The 15,743-nt window shown below is 44.5% G+C and overlaps 2 protein-coding genes across 3 annotated transcripts in view; both read left to right on the top strand.

Annotated features, from left to right (window-relative positions):
* The first annotated feature begins 29 nt into the window (after positions 1-29).
* On the top strand, positions 30-10,354 carry NPL (N-acetylneuraminate pyruvate lyase). Its single transcript, XM_063342900.1, has 12 exons — positions 30-279; positions 554-622; positions 2,323-2,396; positions 3,502-3,589; positions 4,763-4,820; positions 4,909-4,984; positions 6,257-6,349; positions 7,144-7,292; positions 7,496-7,542; positions 8,341-8,425; positions 8,538-8,577; positions 9,948-10,354. The coding sequence occupies exons 2-12, from the start codon at positions 558-560 to the stop codon at positions 10,097-10,099; spliced, it is 927 nt and encodes a 308-aa protein (XP_063198970.1). The 5' UTR covers positions 30-279; positions 554-557; the 3' UTR covers positions 10,100-10,354.
* DHX9 (DExH-box helicase 9) overlaps positions 8,351-15,743 on the top strand; it is a 29,705-nt gene continuing 22,312 nt past the window's right edge. Inside the window, exons 1-6 of one of the 2 annotated variants that reach the window (XM_063342897.1) lie at positions 8,351-8,425; positions 8,538-8,577; positions 12,648-12,788; positions 14,070-14,181; positions 14,450-14,562; positions 14,968-15,113. In XM_063342897.1, coding sequence (XP_063198967.1) covers positions 12,678-12,788; positions 14,070-14,181; positions 14,450-14,562; positions 14,968-15,113 — 482 coding nt within the window. In that variant the 5' untranslated portion in view covers positions 8,351-8,425; positions 8,538-8,577; positions 12,648-12,677. Of the gene's footprint in view, positions 8,426-8,537; positions 8,578-10,634; positions 10,859-12,647; positions 12,789-14,069; positions 14,182-14,449; positions 14,563-14,967; positions 15,114-15,743 lie in introns of those variants that run through there. The other variant, XM_063342896.1, reaches the window with a different exon arrangement.

The raw sequence follows: 15,743 nt of genomic DNA on the forward strand, positions 1-15,743 counted from the left end.
CCCCCGCCGCCCGGCTCGGCGCCTTTGCCCCTCCCCGCCGTTCCGCTGGGCTCAGCCCGGGCAGCGGCTCCTCCCGCCGGGCCGGGGGCGGAGGCAGGCGGCCGGCGGGGGCGGGCAGGGGGACCGGGGAAGCGGAGCCGGCGCCGCCCGGGCCGGCCATCCTTGCCCCGGGCTCGGGCGGCCGCGGCCTGCGGGGGCGCTCCGTGAGAGCGGCCTTCCCGGGGCAGGGCTCTCAGGCCGGATCTCCGCACAGCTGCGCTGCCGGCCAGCCTTTATCAGGTACGTGCTGGAGGTGGGAGAGGAAGGGGAGAATTCGGGGTGTCTCTGAAATGCGACTGCGCCTGGTGGTCCCGGGCCTGCCCGGGGGGGTGCGGGCTGCAAGAAGCCGCTTCTTCAGCAGCAACAAGACAGTTCTCTCTAACCAAAAATAACACCCTTGCGAAGTCCACTTCTTCTGAACTTTGCCTGCCTAGTTTTGCTGTTAACTGAAGTTAGTCGAAACTCTGCTTAAATGAAGATGGGAATCACTTTTAACTTTGTCTTTTCTAAACAGCTTAATGACACCCGGAAAGAAGTTAGAGGGTCTTGTAGCTGCTACAGTCACTCCCATGACTCCTGATGGGTGAGTGTGACCCTGTAGCACAGCATGGCATGTTGTCAGAGTTGCACAGCTTACTGCTGCCTTAAAACCCTGCCTTCCTTCTCTCTTACTTGGAATGTATCAGTTGTGGTTTTGTTTTTAAATCAGCTCCCTGATGGGATGGGGAAACGAGTAGGTTGGTCCCACTAGCACTGGAGTGGGTTCCCTTTGCCTCCACATCCTCCTGTTGCCCAGAAAATGCTGTAGGTGTGGGTTTGGAGAGTTTGATCAGTCTCCCATCTCTTTCTATTGCTTTTGTAGGTGCAAATTACATCATACTAATTATAAATTATATACTTTATAATTAAAGTTATATAATTAAATTATAATTATAAATCTATATAATTAAAACATATACTATTTATATAACCTTATATACATTCAGTATTTTGTTAAGGCAAATCACAGTCCTAGTTAAAAACGGCTCTTGAGAGCTAGAAAATAACTGTCAAAATGTGATGTCCTTTTAGACTTTACCCTAGCTAACTCATGGATGCATTCATGTGTGCATGGAATTAGTCTAAACCAGAAGAAAATATTGCAAGGACTGCACAGTTCTGAAAATAACATCAACTCAAAAGTTGAAATTGGGCCTTCCTCAAAGCAGTGATGGTAAACAGATGTCCTCCCTACTGCATTTTGGTGTTGCAAGACAGAGTTGTGTGGAGTCAGCAAAGGACCCTGAGCTTCTCTGATGGGGGATGTGTCAAGATCTGTATGTGTTTTTGAGGGAGACAGTGGAGATTTGCTAGTACAGTCCCCTGAAAGTGATCCTTTACTTCTGAAAAGCGCTGTGAAGCGCGGCACTGTCTCAGTCGGGGCGCCCATTTGCATTGCAGTCGCTGCTTCCTTTCTTGCTTTAAAGGAAACTTATTTCCAATTGCATTTTTTATTACTACTCAAATGTATTCCAACATGGTATTTGCCAAGTGATCTGGGTCCACTGCCTGGTGTGCCTGGCCCTTAAAAGATATGTTCTGGGAATGCGGCTGTGAAATTTTGGGTGATGTGTAAACTCAGTCAAGGTCCCAGAATTGACTTCCAGACTATAGTGCTGGTCTGTAGGTTTGACAAATGAAAACAACGGCGAAATACTATACACTGATAAACAAAATAAGTTTGTCCTGCAGAGAAGATAAACTTAGAACTCAGTTTCCACTGTTTGTCAGGGAAGTCTGTTGCTTTCCTTATCCTTTAATGAGAGAGAGGTCAAAGTCACATCTAGCAGATGCCATTTCATGGTCTGTCCCCAGCAGTTAAAAGTATAGTTTAACTATTTGCCAGCACTTGCACAAATATCTTTGTGCACTCAAGAGGGATCCTGTTTCCCTCAAGCAGTCAAAAAGGTTTGAGTGCCTCTTGTTCTCTCCTGTCATCCAAAATAAGTCCTTTGCTGTGACAAGCCTCCAGTAATTACCAATTGAGATAAAAGGTTGGAACAGTGAACTACTTGTCAGGAGGAAGAGCAACTGGAAGAAAGAACTCAGAACTGAACTGTTACCTGAAACGTTAAACGTGTGTTTAACACATATCATACCTTGGGGTAATTTGTGTGTGTACAAATGCAAGGCTTCAAAAATACCTGTCTTTTTTTGTGGTGTTTATCTCTAAGTTTGATATCTGTTAGTGGAGATTCAGGGTTGCTGAGGGTCCTAAGGTTGCTGTGGTTCCTTTCATTTCAGACAAATTAACCTTTCAGTGATTCGTCAATATGTGGACTATCTGGTAAGCGAGCAGAACGTGAAGAATGTGTTTGGTAAGTGGTTTTTTTGGACAGAAACTGTGTTACACCCCTTTTGCTTGGATGGCACCCCTATGATAGCTTGCCTGATAGAGCTGTAGTAGGAGGGACTGTGGATGTGGGATCAACCTAGACATTTATATTCACCAGCGGAGACAGTGTAAGTGATACTTAGGGCATCTGCTTTTGCCTACACCCCATTTCTGCGTGGGATAAAATAAGCATTGCCTTCATACAGTGACATTTCCAGAGATGAATGGATAATGCTGTCTTGGCAGAAAAGACTCAACTGAATAATTCTCCCCTTTTGCCTGGGCAAGATCCAATCATCTGATTAAAAAACATCAGGTCAGGAGTCCTGGGAAGTCAATGGGCTCATCAAAGCCGAATGGGCTTCTTTAGGAGACCTGCGGTGCACTGGGTGATACCGAGGTGGTCACTGCTCCCATCTGTCTCCATTCTCTGATGGCTTGATAGAGAATACAGCATTAGCTAAACCACTTTCATCCATAGCCTGGCATAGTTAAGTAAGCTGAAGTCAGTGATAAAATTTTGGTTCAAAACTTATGTGGAAAGAGTGCCAAGATGAAAATCAGAGCGTGGCAGTGACTTCAGCTATCCCAGTTTAATCTGCTGTTTGTAAATGAACATACTGACATCTCATTGTTTTCCAGGGGTGCTTTAGCCTAGGTAGGACACTAGGACACACATGGTTCCACTCACGACAGAGACACCGAATTTCCTTGGGGTGGAGGACAGGCCATCACTCTGCCTGGCTCACTGGGCATCCCTTTATCCACTTGTCATAGCCTGACTGGGAGAAGGAGGTGGTGTCTGCTGGGGAGGAGGTACTGGGGGGCAGTTTCCCAGTTTCAGCAGCTGATTCTCCCTCCTCCCTCCCAAAGCGGCTCATCCTGAAACACCCAGGTTTGCGACACAAGCATTTAGTGATGATCACGCTGCAATCCCTGTGCAGATGCTGACATGGACCATTGCTATCTTAAAATTAGTTGAAGGAAAAATGTTTCTTTTTAATATTAAAAGTGTCAGTTCTTGTTTTCAGTAAAAGCAACGCATGTAGGCCGGGCCTCAGCAAGTGTGTTGTGTTGTGTTGAAACAGTGAATGGCACAACAGGAGAAGGACTGTCCCTTAGCACCCAGGAGAGGAAACAGTTGGCGGAAGAATGGGTGTGCCAAGGAAAAGACAAGTGAGTAGCTGAGAGGGAACAGGGGATTCCAGATCTCTTGTTATGGTATGGACATGCCTGATTGCAAAAGCCAAATTTTGCCGATGACTTTTTTTTGAGCATTTTGTTGTTGGGCTTGTTGCCCAGGGTCCTTTATCGTAGAAGTCTGTGTTTTTGTCACTGCCAGTTAGCTGGTGTCCATTTCTGCTGCTTGGAGAGCTTTTAAGAGTCCTTCTCTTTGGTGCACTGAGGGGTAGGGGGACAAAAAAGGGCTCGGGGGAAAAAAAGGGCTCTGCCTTTTTTTTTTTTTTGCTCAGTAAAAATTTGATTTGATTTTGATTGCAGAGCAATCTGCCTATTAATGCCCTGTGAGCATTTCTCAACCTTGTAATATATTAAATGATTTGGTATGGGGTAAAGCTGACATATAAAGTGTTTAACTGCTTCCCTAAAGGTGCAAAATCACTGGCAGAAGAAGGAATTCAGCCCAGATCCGCAGCTGTGTGTCCAACTGCAGCTCCATTCTCCATCTCTTGTACCTGTCATAGTCTTGACACCAAGTCTCCTCACCACTGCTGCCTTCTTAGTTTCTATGTCAGAGGATGTGGAGAGGAGGAGGCGTTTTCGGGGAGGATAGTAAGCAGAAATAAACTGGTGTAAAGGCTCACAGTCTGCATGGATATAAAGGAGAAACACAGAAATGGGGCTTACGGGCTGGAACCTGGGAGGTTCCCTTGGCAGGAGCAGATGAGCAGTCAAAAGGTGCTGCTGTGAGATTGAACTCTTCTGGTAGTTCTGCAGAGAAATAGGTTTAGAAAGCAAAGATTGCTTTGATATCCTTTCCTTTTCCCAGCTTCCCCTTAAACCCTGAATGTCTTAATTTTAACTTCCTGATAAAGTGCTAAGATTTGTTCCTTGTGACAGCCTTGCAAATACGACAGCAAGGAATCACATGTGATTTGTATTTGCAAATGTGTTTTCTCTTTTCCACCACCAGCTGCTTGCCACTATCAGCATTTTCCCTGTGTGTCTGCTTGTCAGGTCAGCACAGGTCAAATCCTTTCTAGGTTTAATCTAGCTCAGTGAAGTTCTTGTTCTGTGGCAGCCTGGTCTGAAGCAAGTCGTTTTGGCACACTGGTGTTTTTCACCAGCACTGAAACCTCCCCAAACCATCTGAATTTGGTTTTTATGCAGATTGGATCATGTGATCATTCATGTGGGAGCACTGAGTCTGACAGAGTCCCAAGAGCTGGTGAGTGTATGTTATGATTCCTTTTCACTATGTGTGTAACAAATGTAAAGTGAATGTACCTTCAGGTACTTTCCATTCTCTTTTATAGGCAAGACATGCAGCAGCCATAGGTGCTAGTGGTATTGCGGTAATAGCCCCCTTCTTCTTCAAACCCACAAACAAAGGTGAGTAGGTGTGATTGCCAGACCTGCTCAGGCCTCTTATATTGCCCTCCAAACCTTTATCATAGAGAAAGGATTAATGCCATCTTCTTTCTTTGGAAAATAGTCTGGTGATTATGTTTGCACACCTGTTTTGTCTAGTTCCATGCTAAAGCAAAACCTAGAAGAAGCATTTTTTAAAAGATGGGAGATATCAGAATTCTCCCAGCAAGAAGTGGGAAGGATGTCTTTCGGGATGCATTTTGTTAGCCTCTTGTAGAGGCAGAATTGCTTACGGAAAGAGTAGTTAACTAGTCTGTCTTCTGAATCGACAGTTTGGAGCTCAAGCTTGATCTGGGCCACACTAGGAAGCAGCTGGTTTCATGCTGACCCTTGCTGGACACTGACCAAGTTGATAAACTGCTGATACACAGGTGTGCTTCTTGTTACTGAGGTGATCAGGTTTGGTTCTATGCACCTAAGCTTACCTCAGAACTTCTAAATTGAATGTTTTGCTTTTAATGCTATGAACATAACCTAAAAGAACCACATGAAGTGGAGGTGTTTAACAGAAATGCTAAAAGTTGTCTGAATTAATTATGAATGGAAATGTTCACGTGAAAGCACCAGAAGAAACCAGAGTGGATTGCCAGAATGGCTGGTATTGACAGCCAAGGACACAATCAGTGGCAATGAAACTGGTAAGCGCAGAGGAACAGCGCAAAGATCAGCAGAAGACCTTTGCTGATAGTAGCAGTGAGGTTTCAGCACACTGCTCTTCCTGCTACACTGATGTGAAGACTGCCTAGGATTTATGAAGGATACAGTGAACAAGATTCTCAAGAAGAATGTCAACCATAGTAGCTCTTTGATTCCTAAAATGGTACAAAAAAGTTGTCCGAAAATCTGTTCATCATCACTATTGAGCAGTAGCCCAGGGAGGTGAATGTGAACTTGATCCCTTGTCCTCTGTGTTGCACACAAGTGATGCTGGTGAGGCCTCTTTGGCACACAGGTCTTGTAGTTTGCGTGAGTTATATCTGCGAGCGAATGAGTGTGAGTTACTGAAATTGGTTTCGTTTAAAATAAATACCATCTTTACCTTCGCCAAGATCTTCCACTGAGTTTTGTCACCTTTAATTTTTATCGTGTGTGCAGGTTTTTATATGATTGGCTGCATATGGCATGCAAGCTGTAGATGGCCTCTCCACAGACCCTGGCTGCTGTGAACCTCAGCTGTCTTTCCCTCTGGATAGTCTCCTTCTCTTATGGGGGCACTTGTTTGTTTTCTTCCAGATGAGCTGATTGCTTTCTTACAGAAGGTTGCGTCTGAAGCCCCTGCGGTTCCATTTTATTACTATCACATTCCTCCTCTGACAGGCTTGAAGAGTAAGTACTGCTTAGTCAGCTCTCCCTGAGCCCACAGGCTCATACCAACATGTGTAATCCCAGGGGCTGGTGTGATGAGCCTACCAGTAGTATGTGGCCTCTGCTCCTGTCACAATCAGGCTGTATTGGAAAGGATCCTTTCCAAAAATGGGAGGTGAATCCAAGACTGGAAAATAAGTTGAATTCCTCTTCATTGGAAAAAAAGTCACAGGTTATGAGTACTGAACAACTGGGACAGAGGAGGTGATGCTGACGTGGCTTTGCAATTAGTGTTGAGCAGGATAGGTAATTGCCTGGGATAACTATAGTTGCATCCTGATTTTTTGCACGATAGTGGCCACCATCTGTTGGTGTATGCTGACTGCATAGTCGTGTTTGCTAGTACATTACGTGTGAAACCACAGTGCTTCCCAAGTTGCGTTATTTAGCAGAGGAATGAGGAATAGAATACAGATCTTCACTTACTTTCTCTAGACAGTAAGTTAAATGGTGTTTCTGGATGCATAATTTTATATTTATTCTTAAATATGTTATTGCCAGTTGATTCCTACATTTTCACTTACCCGGGGTTTTTCCCTTCTGATATCGGAGGATGGAAAGATGTCTTCTGTATAAATCTGGGAAATAATCACACTGAAGTTACTTTATTGGTTGTTTTAGAGCTATATAGTTTACTAGGCTTAAGCCAGAAGTGAACAAATTCTAAAGTACTAAGTCTCCCTCTTGGGGATGAGATAGTTAAAACTCTTAGAATGGGGGCGTGTTTCTTCATATGAGATTGCTGTTCTGCACAGTTCGTGTTGAAGAGTTGCTGGATGGAATAAAAGAGTGGATCCCCACCTTCCAGGGTGTGAAGTTCAGCGACACGGACCTCTTGGACCTTGCACAGTGTATAAACAAGAATGAGAGAGAACAGTTTGCGTTTCTTTATGGCGTAGATGAGGTAAGAGGCTCCACTTAAAAATTATTTCTTCTATGGCATTCTCTTGCTTCAGCCTTGGGGGGAAAAAAGAAACCCTGGAAATTCAGTGCCAGGTAGTTCTGATGCTTCTTCCCACCACCCCTTTTTTTTTTTCTTTATTTTGTTAAATGAATTAAAAATGTGTGTGTGTTTGTTTTTTTTTTTCTCCCCCCACCCTGAACTAGCAACTGTTGAGTGCACTGGCAATAGGGGCGAATGGAGCAGTTGGAAGGTCAGTATGGCTTGGACTCCTCCTCAACACACACACTGTATTGTTGTATCTTCCACTATCTACACAGTATTTCTCTTAACGATCTGCTGTCACCGCACTGGAGGATTTTGCAGGGTAGGGCTGTACAGTGGCAAGCAGACAGATAAGCTAGCTCCGGTGCTAGTGACGGGGCAGTCGTACAACCTGGGATCTCGGATTATGTTCATTTGGGTGATCATTGCTGCAGTTTGTAAGCTGACCCAAGAGTTTCAACATATTTCTTTATCCTCATGCAACTTTTTGAAGTAGCGAGTCACTTTTATCTTCATTATATGGGTAAGGAACCAAAACCCAGAGAGGTTAAAATCGCTAGTTCACATGAGAAGTCTGTGAGGAAAAGGGCTCTGCTGAGTTTAATTTCTGATTTGTCTTCCGCTCCTCGTTCCAGGCTGCTTAGATCAAGTACTGTGTGATACCTGTGTTCTTGTGTCGGTGATCCATTAAATGAACAAGCAACTGGAAAATTAAGTGATTGACTTTCCATATTGCCAATTGTGTCTTTTTATTTTTAATTTTGAAAAGCTGTTCCATTTGAAAAGAACTGGGAAGAGAAATCTACTCTCTAAAGTCTTCCATAGGGCTTGGCATACTTCAGATACTTGACAGTGTAAACCACACATAGATTGCATGAATCTCTATCATAATAATGCCATTCTTAGAATGGCAGCAAAAGCCTGTGGCTACTTCTTTCTTTTCAGTGGTTCTACGCTCCTCCTTTGCATTTACTGATTCTATTTTTGGTTTGGTTTTTTTTGGCAGTACTTACAACTATTTGGGACGAAAAACCAATCTAATGTTGCAAGCCTTTGTAAAGCCAGACCTAGCGCTAGCACGGAAGTATCAGGTACAGTATCTTCACTGTGCCCACTAGGAGCCAGCCTTCTTTCTACTCCAGCTTTACTGGGGCTGATTGTTCTCATTGTGAAAAATTGTCCTCTTGTGTCTGTCTTTTCTAGTTTCTCACTGGGGAATTTCTCAACTTTGTCATCAAACTAGGTAAGTCCTACACTGCCTGCTTCCCTTGTTATATCTAAAAATGCAGACTTGGTGCTCCGGAGACTCTCATGTTGCTGCACCCTCAGAACTTCCTTCCTGAAAGATTTTGCAGGGAAAAAATGTTGTGTCTGCTGTTTCCCAGGTTAATAGCAGCTGTGAGCTCCACAAAGGGAACTGACCAAGCATCTCCAACAGATTCCGCTCTCGCTTCCTTCCTGCTTCTGTGAAATCTCACAGCTTTAAAGCCATGACTGTGATTTTCCCTTTTTCTTATCTTCACTCTTTCAGTGGGTTGGTTTTTTTGGTTCTGTCACCAAAAGCCCATTTCTAGCTTCTTTTCTAGAGTCATTTTGCTGAAATCATGGTGCTCAGTAGGAAAACAGCTCTGATACTTGTCTCTCCTGCCTTGCTATAATTTAAGAGTAAATCTGCTCAAGGCTGTACAAGGCCAAAGTGTTTTAAGATGGAAAGATTTTTATAAAAAAGCAGAAGTTTTAATATAAAAAGCAATTTAAACTAATCAAGTTGGAGTAGTGTAGGGCGATTGAATTGCACATTTCATGGTCGTCACTTAATGAAGAGAACTGTTCACTGTGTTTTCGCTGTACACGTGCAAACCCCAATGAACGTAGCTGAGCTTTAGTGCTTGGTTGTATTTCTTGGCTTAAAAGTCAGAGGAAATGCATCATTATTTAGCCTTACAGATAGAGGCAAACACTGAATTTCCAGAGGTATATAAGGAGACTTGAGTTATGGACAGAGAGGCTTCCCGAAGTTTCTATGGTGGTTTACGCTGGAACCCAACGTCACTGTCACAGGCCAACAGGATGTTCTGACCTCCAGGGCTTGGCTTTATGTGAGTCTGCGTTGGGGAATAGCTGCGAGGCTGCAAACATCAGGTTGCTGTGATGATGAATTGGCTGGGGTAGCTCAGCCTGCCAGCAGAGCTAAGTTTGAAGTGGCCTGATTTTTGCTTGGTTTACCGAGGGAGGACTCGTGCCATCTTTTCTGTTGTCAGGGCTGCACGGCAATACTTTTTGGCAAGGAGAAAGGAACACACATAGTGGTTGTAAAGCTGACAGTAGTTTGTAAAGTGCGTGTCTAAGAAAATAGCCTGCTTGGTATCTTTGGGAGGGAAACGGTAATGGTAAATATATAAATGTAATAAGTATTTTTAGTGTAATGTCTTTCCTGTTTACAAGTATGATCATCTCTTAGTTACACTGTTTTCACTTCCGAGAAGTGCTTAAAGCCTGGTTCATGCCGGATTACACAGGAACTCTATGTTGCTGCTTTTTTGGACGCCTGTATAGAGACTGCTTTAAGCAAAACGATCTGTAAGTGACCTGATTTTGCTTTTGTCCACCCAGGTTTTGGTGTTGCACAGACTAAAGCTGTAATGACTTTTGTTTCTGGCATTCCCATGGGACCTCCGCGGCTTCCACTTGTTGATGCCTCTGAGGAGTTCATCGTCAAGGCCAAAGCCAAGCTGGATAGCATTGTGTGGCCTGATGGCGACTGATGTTCACTTCTATGTCCGTCTGGAAGCGGAAACTCCTTTTCTTTCTGGGATTCACTGTCACTTGGCACACTGGTCATGTGAGGGGCTGTTGATTTCTTTCAGGGAATTGGCAATGTGCCCGAGCCCCTTCCTGCTAGGGATGGATTTGTTGGTGCACATGTAGCCACCTTTTTGTGTAACTCTGCTCCCCTGGAGCTCTGCACATCCAAGGACTAGCTGGTATCTCTTAATAAAAAATTTAAAAAGCAAATTTTTCCCAGTTGAAGGATCCTGACTCCTTTTGCCGCTCCTCACAAGACTTGTGCTCCACTCTCGAGTGTATTTCCGTACAGGGCACGGGTAAACGGCGGGTAGGTAGGGGGTGGATGCTCCTAACAGGCCCCAGTTTGCTCCACTCTCGGTCAAATCTGGGCGCGCTTTGTGCCGCTGGAGCCCGCCATGGGGCTCCCTCCGGCGGTGACGGCCCGGCCCGGCCCGGCCCGGCCCTGTCCCTCCGCGGCCGCCGTCGCAGCGCATGCTCGGTCCGGGCCGTGAGGGGCGGGAAGTCGGCGCTGCCCGCCGCTAGGCCGGCGCCGGGAGGAGCGGGCGGGCCGCGGCCCGGGCGGTGCCCCCACCCCCGCCCGGTCCTCCGCCTCCCCAGCCGGAGCCATGGGGGACGTGAAGAACTACCTGTACGCTTGGTGCGGCAGGAGGAAGCTGACGCCGGCCTACGAGATCCGCGCCGGCGGCGGCCGGAGCCGTCAGACCTTTCTCTGCGAGGTGCGGGCCCTGCCGCCTGCACGGCGCCCCTGGGGAGGGCCGGGGGGTCCGGGGCCTACCCGGGGGTCAGGGGCCTCCCGGGCCCCCGGCGCTCGGGGGAGCCCGTGCCGGGGGAGCCCGTGCCGGGGGAGGTTGGCCGTGGCGCAGCCACAGCGCCCAGGCTTCAGGTGCGCGGTGCGAAACGCACTGGTGGGTCTGTGAGGGGAAGGCAGCCTCCCGCGCTGCTCGCCAGTGCAAAGGAGTGGGTTTTTACTGAGCGCGATGTCTGCGTGTGCTCGGCATGCGTGACCCTTCCTGTACCACAAATTGTCGGCAAGGGGTGCTGTATGCCACCGTCGTGAGGGGCTCTGGTGCTCCCTTGGACTTGGCGTTGAAATGTATCAGAAAATTCCTGTTGGATTGGCTGCTGGTCTGTGTGCTGCTGCGCTCTTGCTCTGTTCTGGCTCCAGACACCGTGGATGTGCCAGCAGAGAGCTTTGCGTTCGGGTTGGCTCTGAGAATGAGCTGACATGAAGTGCCAGGCCACGCACAGAATGGGTTAGTTAGTAAGTGATGCCATAGATTTGCACTAAACGCCTTGAATTTGTCATTATACCCTTCCTCCCCCGTTCATCTTCCCCTCTGATAACAAAACTGAGAAGCACAGTGATACTGAACCAGTTTTCAAGGTGGTGTAACTGAGATTGAGCATTGCTCAGCTGAAGTGGTTGTATGTACAGTTATGCGTTAAACTGTTCTGTGTTGCGTATGTTGGTGCTCCATGAGCATCTGTAGAAACTTCACAGCTGAATGGATAGATGTTACCAAAACATTCTCTTTTACTGATTTTCAGTCTGGTAGGATGGCTGTGAATCCAGTACAGTTACTGTTTGGTTGGTGATACCATTGTCTTGGCAGAACGATAATCTGCTGAAAGTGGAGGCTCATTGTTTGTAACCCATTAAGCAAAATGCTGGTGGAGTGTGTTGTTTGATAAGAAAATGGGTATTAGCTACAAGAGTAATTTCAGCACTGAAGGAAATGCAGTCTGGCATTGGTGGCATACAAAATTCTGGTTGGGACTAGCTGGAATGTTATATGCGAGTCTACTTAGTTTTAGTTTTTTTTAAAGAACAACTAGCTATAGTAAAAAGCTTTTCATGTGGTCAGTAGACTGAAGAGTGGAAGTCTACCCTAGTGAAGCTGAAATGAAATGGAGTTGTTGACTGTAAATGTGAAAGAAGGACAGTACCTGTTTAAGACAAGGGGTAGCTGTTGCAGAAAAGCAGGTGTGAAGTGTCTGGTTAGTCTGAATTTTGAATAAACTTCCTGTGATCAAGTTTTGCAGCAGCCTGTCAGGCAAGCTAGCAGCATATAAAGTTGCTGCTCTAAAGTTTGTCTCTAAGTTTATGAAATACCTCACGTCTTGCTAGCTGTAATAACATGGAGCTACAGCAGAGGACACACAAGCTCACTCCTGTCCTTCTTGTCTGAGGGTTTGGGATTGAGGAAAGTGAACCTGGGCAGAGTTTCCTGCTGTGTGTTGGCAGTGTTTTCTTTAACAAGGTTTTGGGAAACACTCGTGGTCTCTAAGAATGGACTGTGGGTCCATGCTTTAGGTATTTTCATAGGTATAAAGTATACCTTCAAAACCTGCAGAAATATATATATGTATAGATATGTAACAATACATAGTAATAGTATTTCTCCTGTACTTACTAGCAACTAGAAAGTTGGTGTTTCAGTCAGTATTATTGCTTTTCAAGATCCATTCACTTGTACGTGCCACTGATCTGTGATTTATTTGCAGGTTCGAGTGGAAGGCTTTAACTACGTGGGCATGGGGAATTCCACTAACAAGAAAGACGCGCAGAGCAATGCTGCTCGAGACTTTGTCAATTACTTAGTTCGGGTGAATGAAATGAAGAGAGAGGAAATTCCTGCTTTTGGCGTAAGCTGCTCTTTCTCCTTACCAAAGGCTAATCTTTAATTGCAGTGCTGTGGATCCCATTGCATTCCATCCCTGGCATTCAGTTTGGCTCCTGTGTGGAGTGAAGAAGACTGAATGTGCAGGACTTCAGCTTGCAGTGCTGGACAGCTGGAATCCACACAATGAATGTCATAGAGTGATCTGGTAAAAACAGCGGCATCTTGGTCTGCATAAATGATGAGGCTGGGGAGAATTCATAGTCCCTGTAAGGTGCAGCCTGACTTTAAAAGTGCTGAATACTCACATCTGACACTGGGAATTGTTTTAAATGCATGTTATGATACATAATACTGTGTTCTTTAAAAAATCAAATAACAAAAAAAAATGACAGACATCTCAAACCAGACATTGAAAACTTGGCATTTTTTTAAATGATAAATGCTTTATGCCTTAGCTCCTCATGTGTGTAACAGGATCGCCGCTTTTTATGATGTTTTGTGAGCCATGTGAGTATCAGCAGTGACTGTCACATAAAAGCTGAGGAGCTGGGTAACTCTTTACAGCAATTTTAGGGAACAGTAAATATAGCATGAAGCTACAAGTTACACGTTGGGAGGGAAGAGTCCTTTTCTAGTGCCTCATTAAGGATATGTCCGTATAAAATACATAGTTCGAGCAGTGGAAGCAGTGTACCTGCCTCACTAGCTGAGGTGAAGCCCTGTGGCGACGGGACCTGTAGCCTTTCTGACGTACCAGTCGGTTTCATGGCAATGCAGCGTGCTGCATGCCTGGGTCCTAAATGGGTGTAGCATGTTCTGTGTCTTGAATAAAGCAGAGCTGGTGTGATCAGTTAGCTAAACCTATGCATCTCAAAAAGGGAAGAATTCAAATTTTAATGATTAACCATAATTCTGTTATTTCCTAAAGGTATTAATGTTTTCTTACAGCATTTCTTTTGGTGTGTGTTCACAAAAGATATTCGAGTTCCCTTGATAGGGACCAGTATCTGTTATTTTACCCTGGGTGCTGAAACAGTTGATTTTATGATTGCTGAACTTCAGTAAGTCAGGCTACTTGTCGCTTGGAAATCCTTCTATAGAACACCCACAAAAAGCCAAATATTCAGCAGTTGTATTCCTTGCAGTTTTTAGAAGGGTGTTACTATCAGGGGTTACCGTTGAGGGTAACTATTGCTTAATGATGCATGATCTCTTTAAACTGCCTGAACAGTTTTCTAGCTAAATAGTAAAAAGACGTATTCTGTACGAATGTGCTGATATTTCCCTTCGTTCTCTCTCCTAGCCAGCAGGTGGTGATACCCCTGATGGCCATGACACAGCTAGAGATGTTACTGGTTCCAGTTCTACTTTGGGTGGCCCTCTTCCTCCGCATTTGATTCTAGAGGCTGAAATAGGTAAGACTGTGAAAACACTAATTTACATGAATGTGGATGTAATATAGACATATAAATTTGTGTGGTTTTCTCCCAAATAGCATAATTCTGCAGACAGAATGCAGGTGGAAGTCACTGTAGCTTTGAGGCAGGGGTGCGAATGACTGCATGAGATGGAGGGTCTGGTCCTGTCCTGTTGAGATTGCCAGGCAATACCTCTCCATTGCTAAGACCATGTTTTGGGAGAGTTATTTTGTTTCTGTTTGTTTTATTTTTTTCCATGTGGTAGGCAATGGCCCAGGTGCAGCACCTGGAAACTGTGGCAATCGTGGAGCTCAGTGGGATCGGGGCGCAAATTTGAAAGATTACTATTCAAAGAGAGAGGAGCAAGAAGTGCAGGCAGTAAGTCATTCTACGTCACTCTCTTTACGTTCATTCTTAAATAGGTATATCTTTCACTCCTTTTCATTTGTTATTAGCATTTATTATCCAGCTTGCAGTTTTCATTTGATATTTTGCTGTTGGTTTTACCATAAGTTGTAGATTTACCTGCTGACTTTTAACAAAGGTAACTTCATTAAACTAAGAACAAAGTAAATCACTCTGGATACTGTGAATATCCAATTGTTTGTTCCACAACATTTTGTTGTGGAAGAAAAAGGAAATACTGAGGACATTTTAGCATTTTTTGTAATATGTTAATTATATTATAGCATCTAGACAAGTTATTTAAAAGTCTTGTTGTAAGAATGTTTAAAACTGAAATCTATTAGAAACCAATAAATGATACTTTTTTCCCAATGTTAGACCTCGGAGTCAGAAGTGGACTTAAACGCCGATCTTCACGGGAATTGGACCTTGGAAAATGCCAAGGCACGCCTGAACCAGTTTTTCCAAAAGGAGAAGATTCAGGAAGAATATAAATACACCGAAATGGGGCCTGATCACAACAGGTTTAGTAGTTTTAGTCACTTTCTGTCTATGAAGGGTTACAAATATTCAGTGACAGTGGCTAATCGCACTTCCTTGCAGTGCTCCATGGTGCTGTTTGAGAAGGCAGTGTTCTTTGCCAGGACCAACAACATCCCTAAATCTTGAAACAGGAGTGGAGAGCCTTAGTGCCGAGATCAGAGTGATTCTAATGAAATTTCTGTCTAACGTTTTTTATGGATGTGTGGCTTTTAAAATGACTGCTGTGCTATAGCTAACTGTTGAGGTGTCAGTTTGAGTGGAAACAGCACTCAATTCCTTGTGGTAATTGTTTGTATGGCTGTACTTGCCTTTGTACATTTTGAGTAAATCTTACTGCTTACATTTGCTTATCTAGAAATGTTCTTTAAGGACATTTTATTTATATTTTTATTATAATTAACTTTTTTTGACAGTGGAGTCTTCTACTGGAAAAATTAGTTTGGCAGAATCTTCCAGAAGGAGTTTTGAGGGTCTTAAATTTCAGTTGAAACCAGCTGGGTATTAGTCTTTTTTTGACTTTCTGCTCATTCCATCAGAAAATTTACATGTGCTTCTCCCAAACGAAAATAACGCATAACAGATTGTGCATAAAGAATTGATGGGTTTGATTT

The sequence above is a fragment of the Chroicocephalus ridibundus genome, chromosome 8 (assembly GCF_963924245.1).
Source record: "Chroicocephalus ridibundus chromosome 8, bChrRid1.1, whole genome shotgun sequence".
NCBI classification, from domain to species: domain Eukaryota; kingdom Metazoa; phylum Chordata; class Aves; order Charadriiformes; family Laridae; genus Chroicocephalus; species Chroicocephalus ridibundus.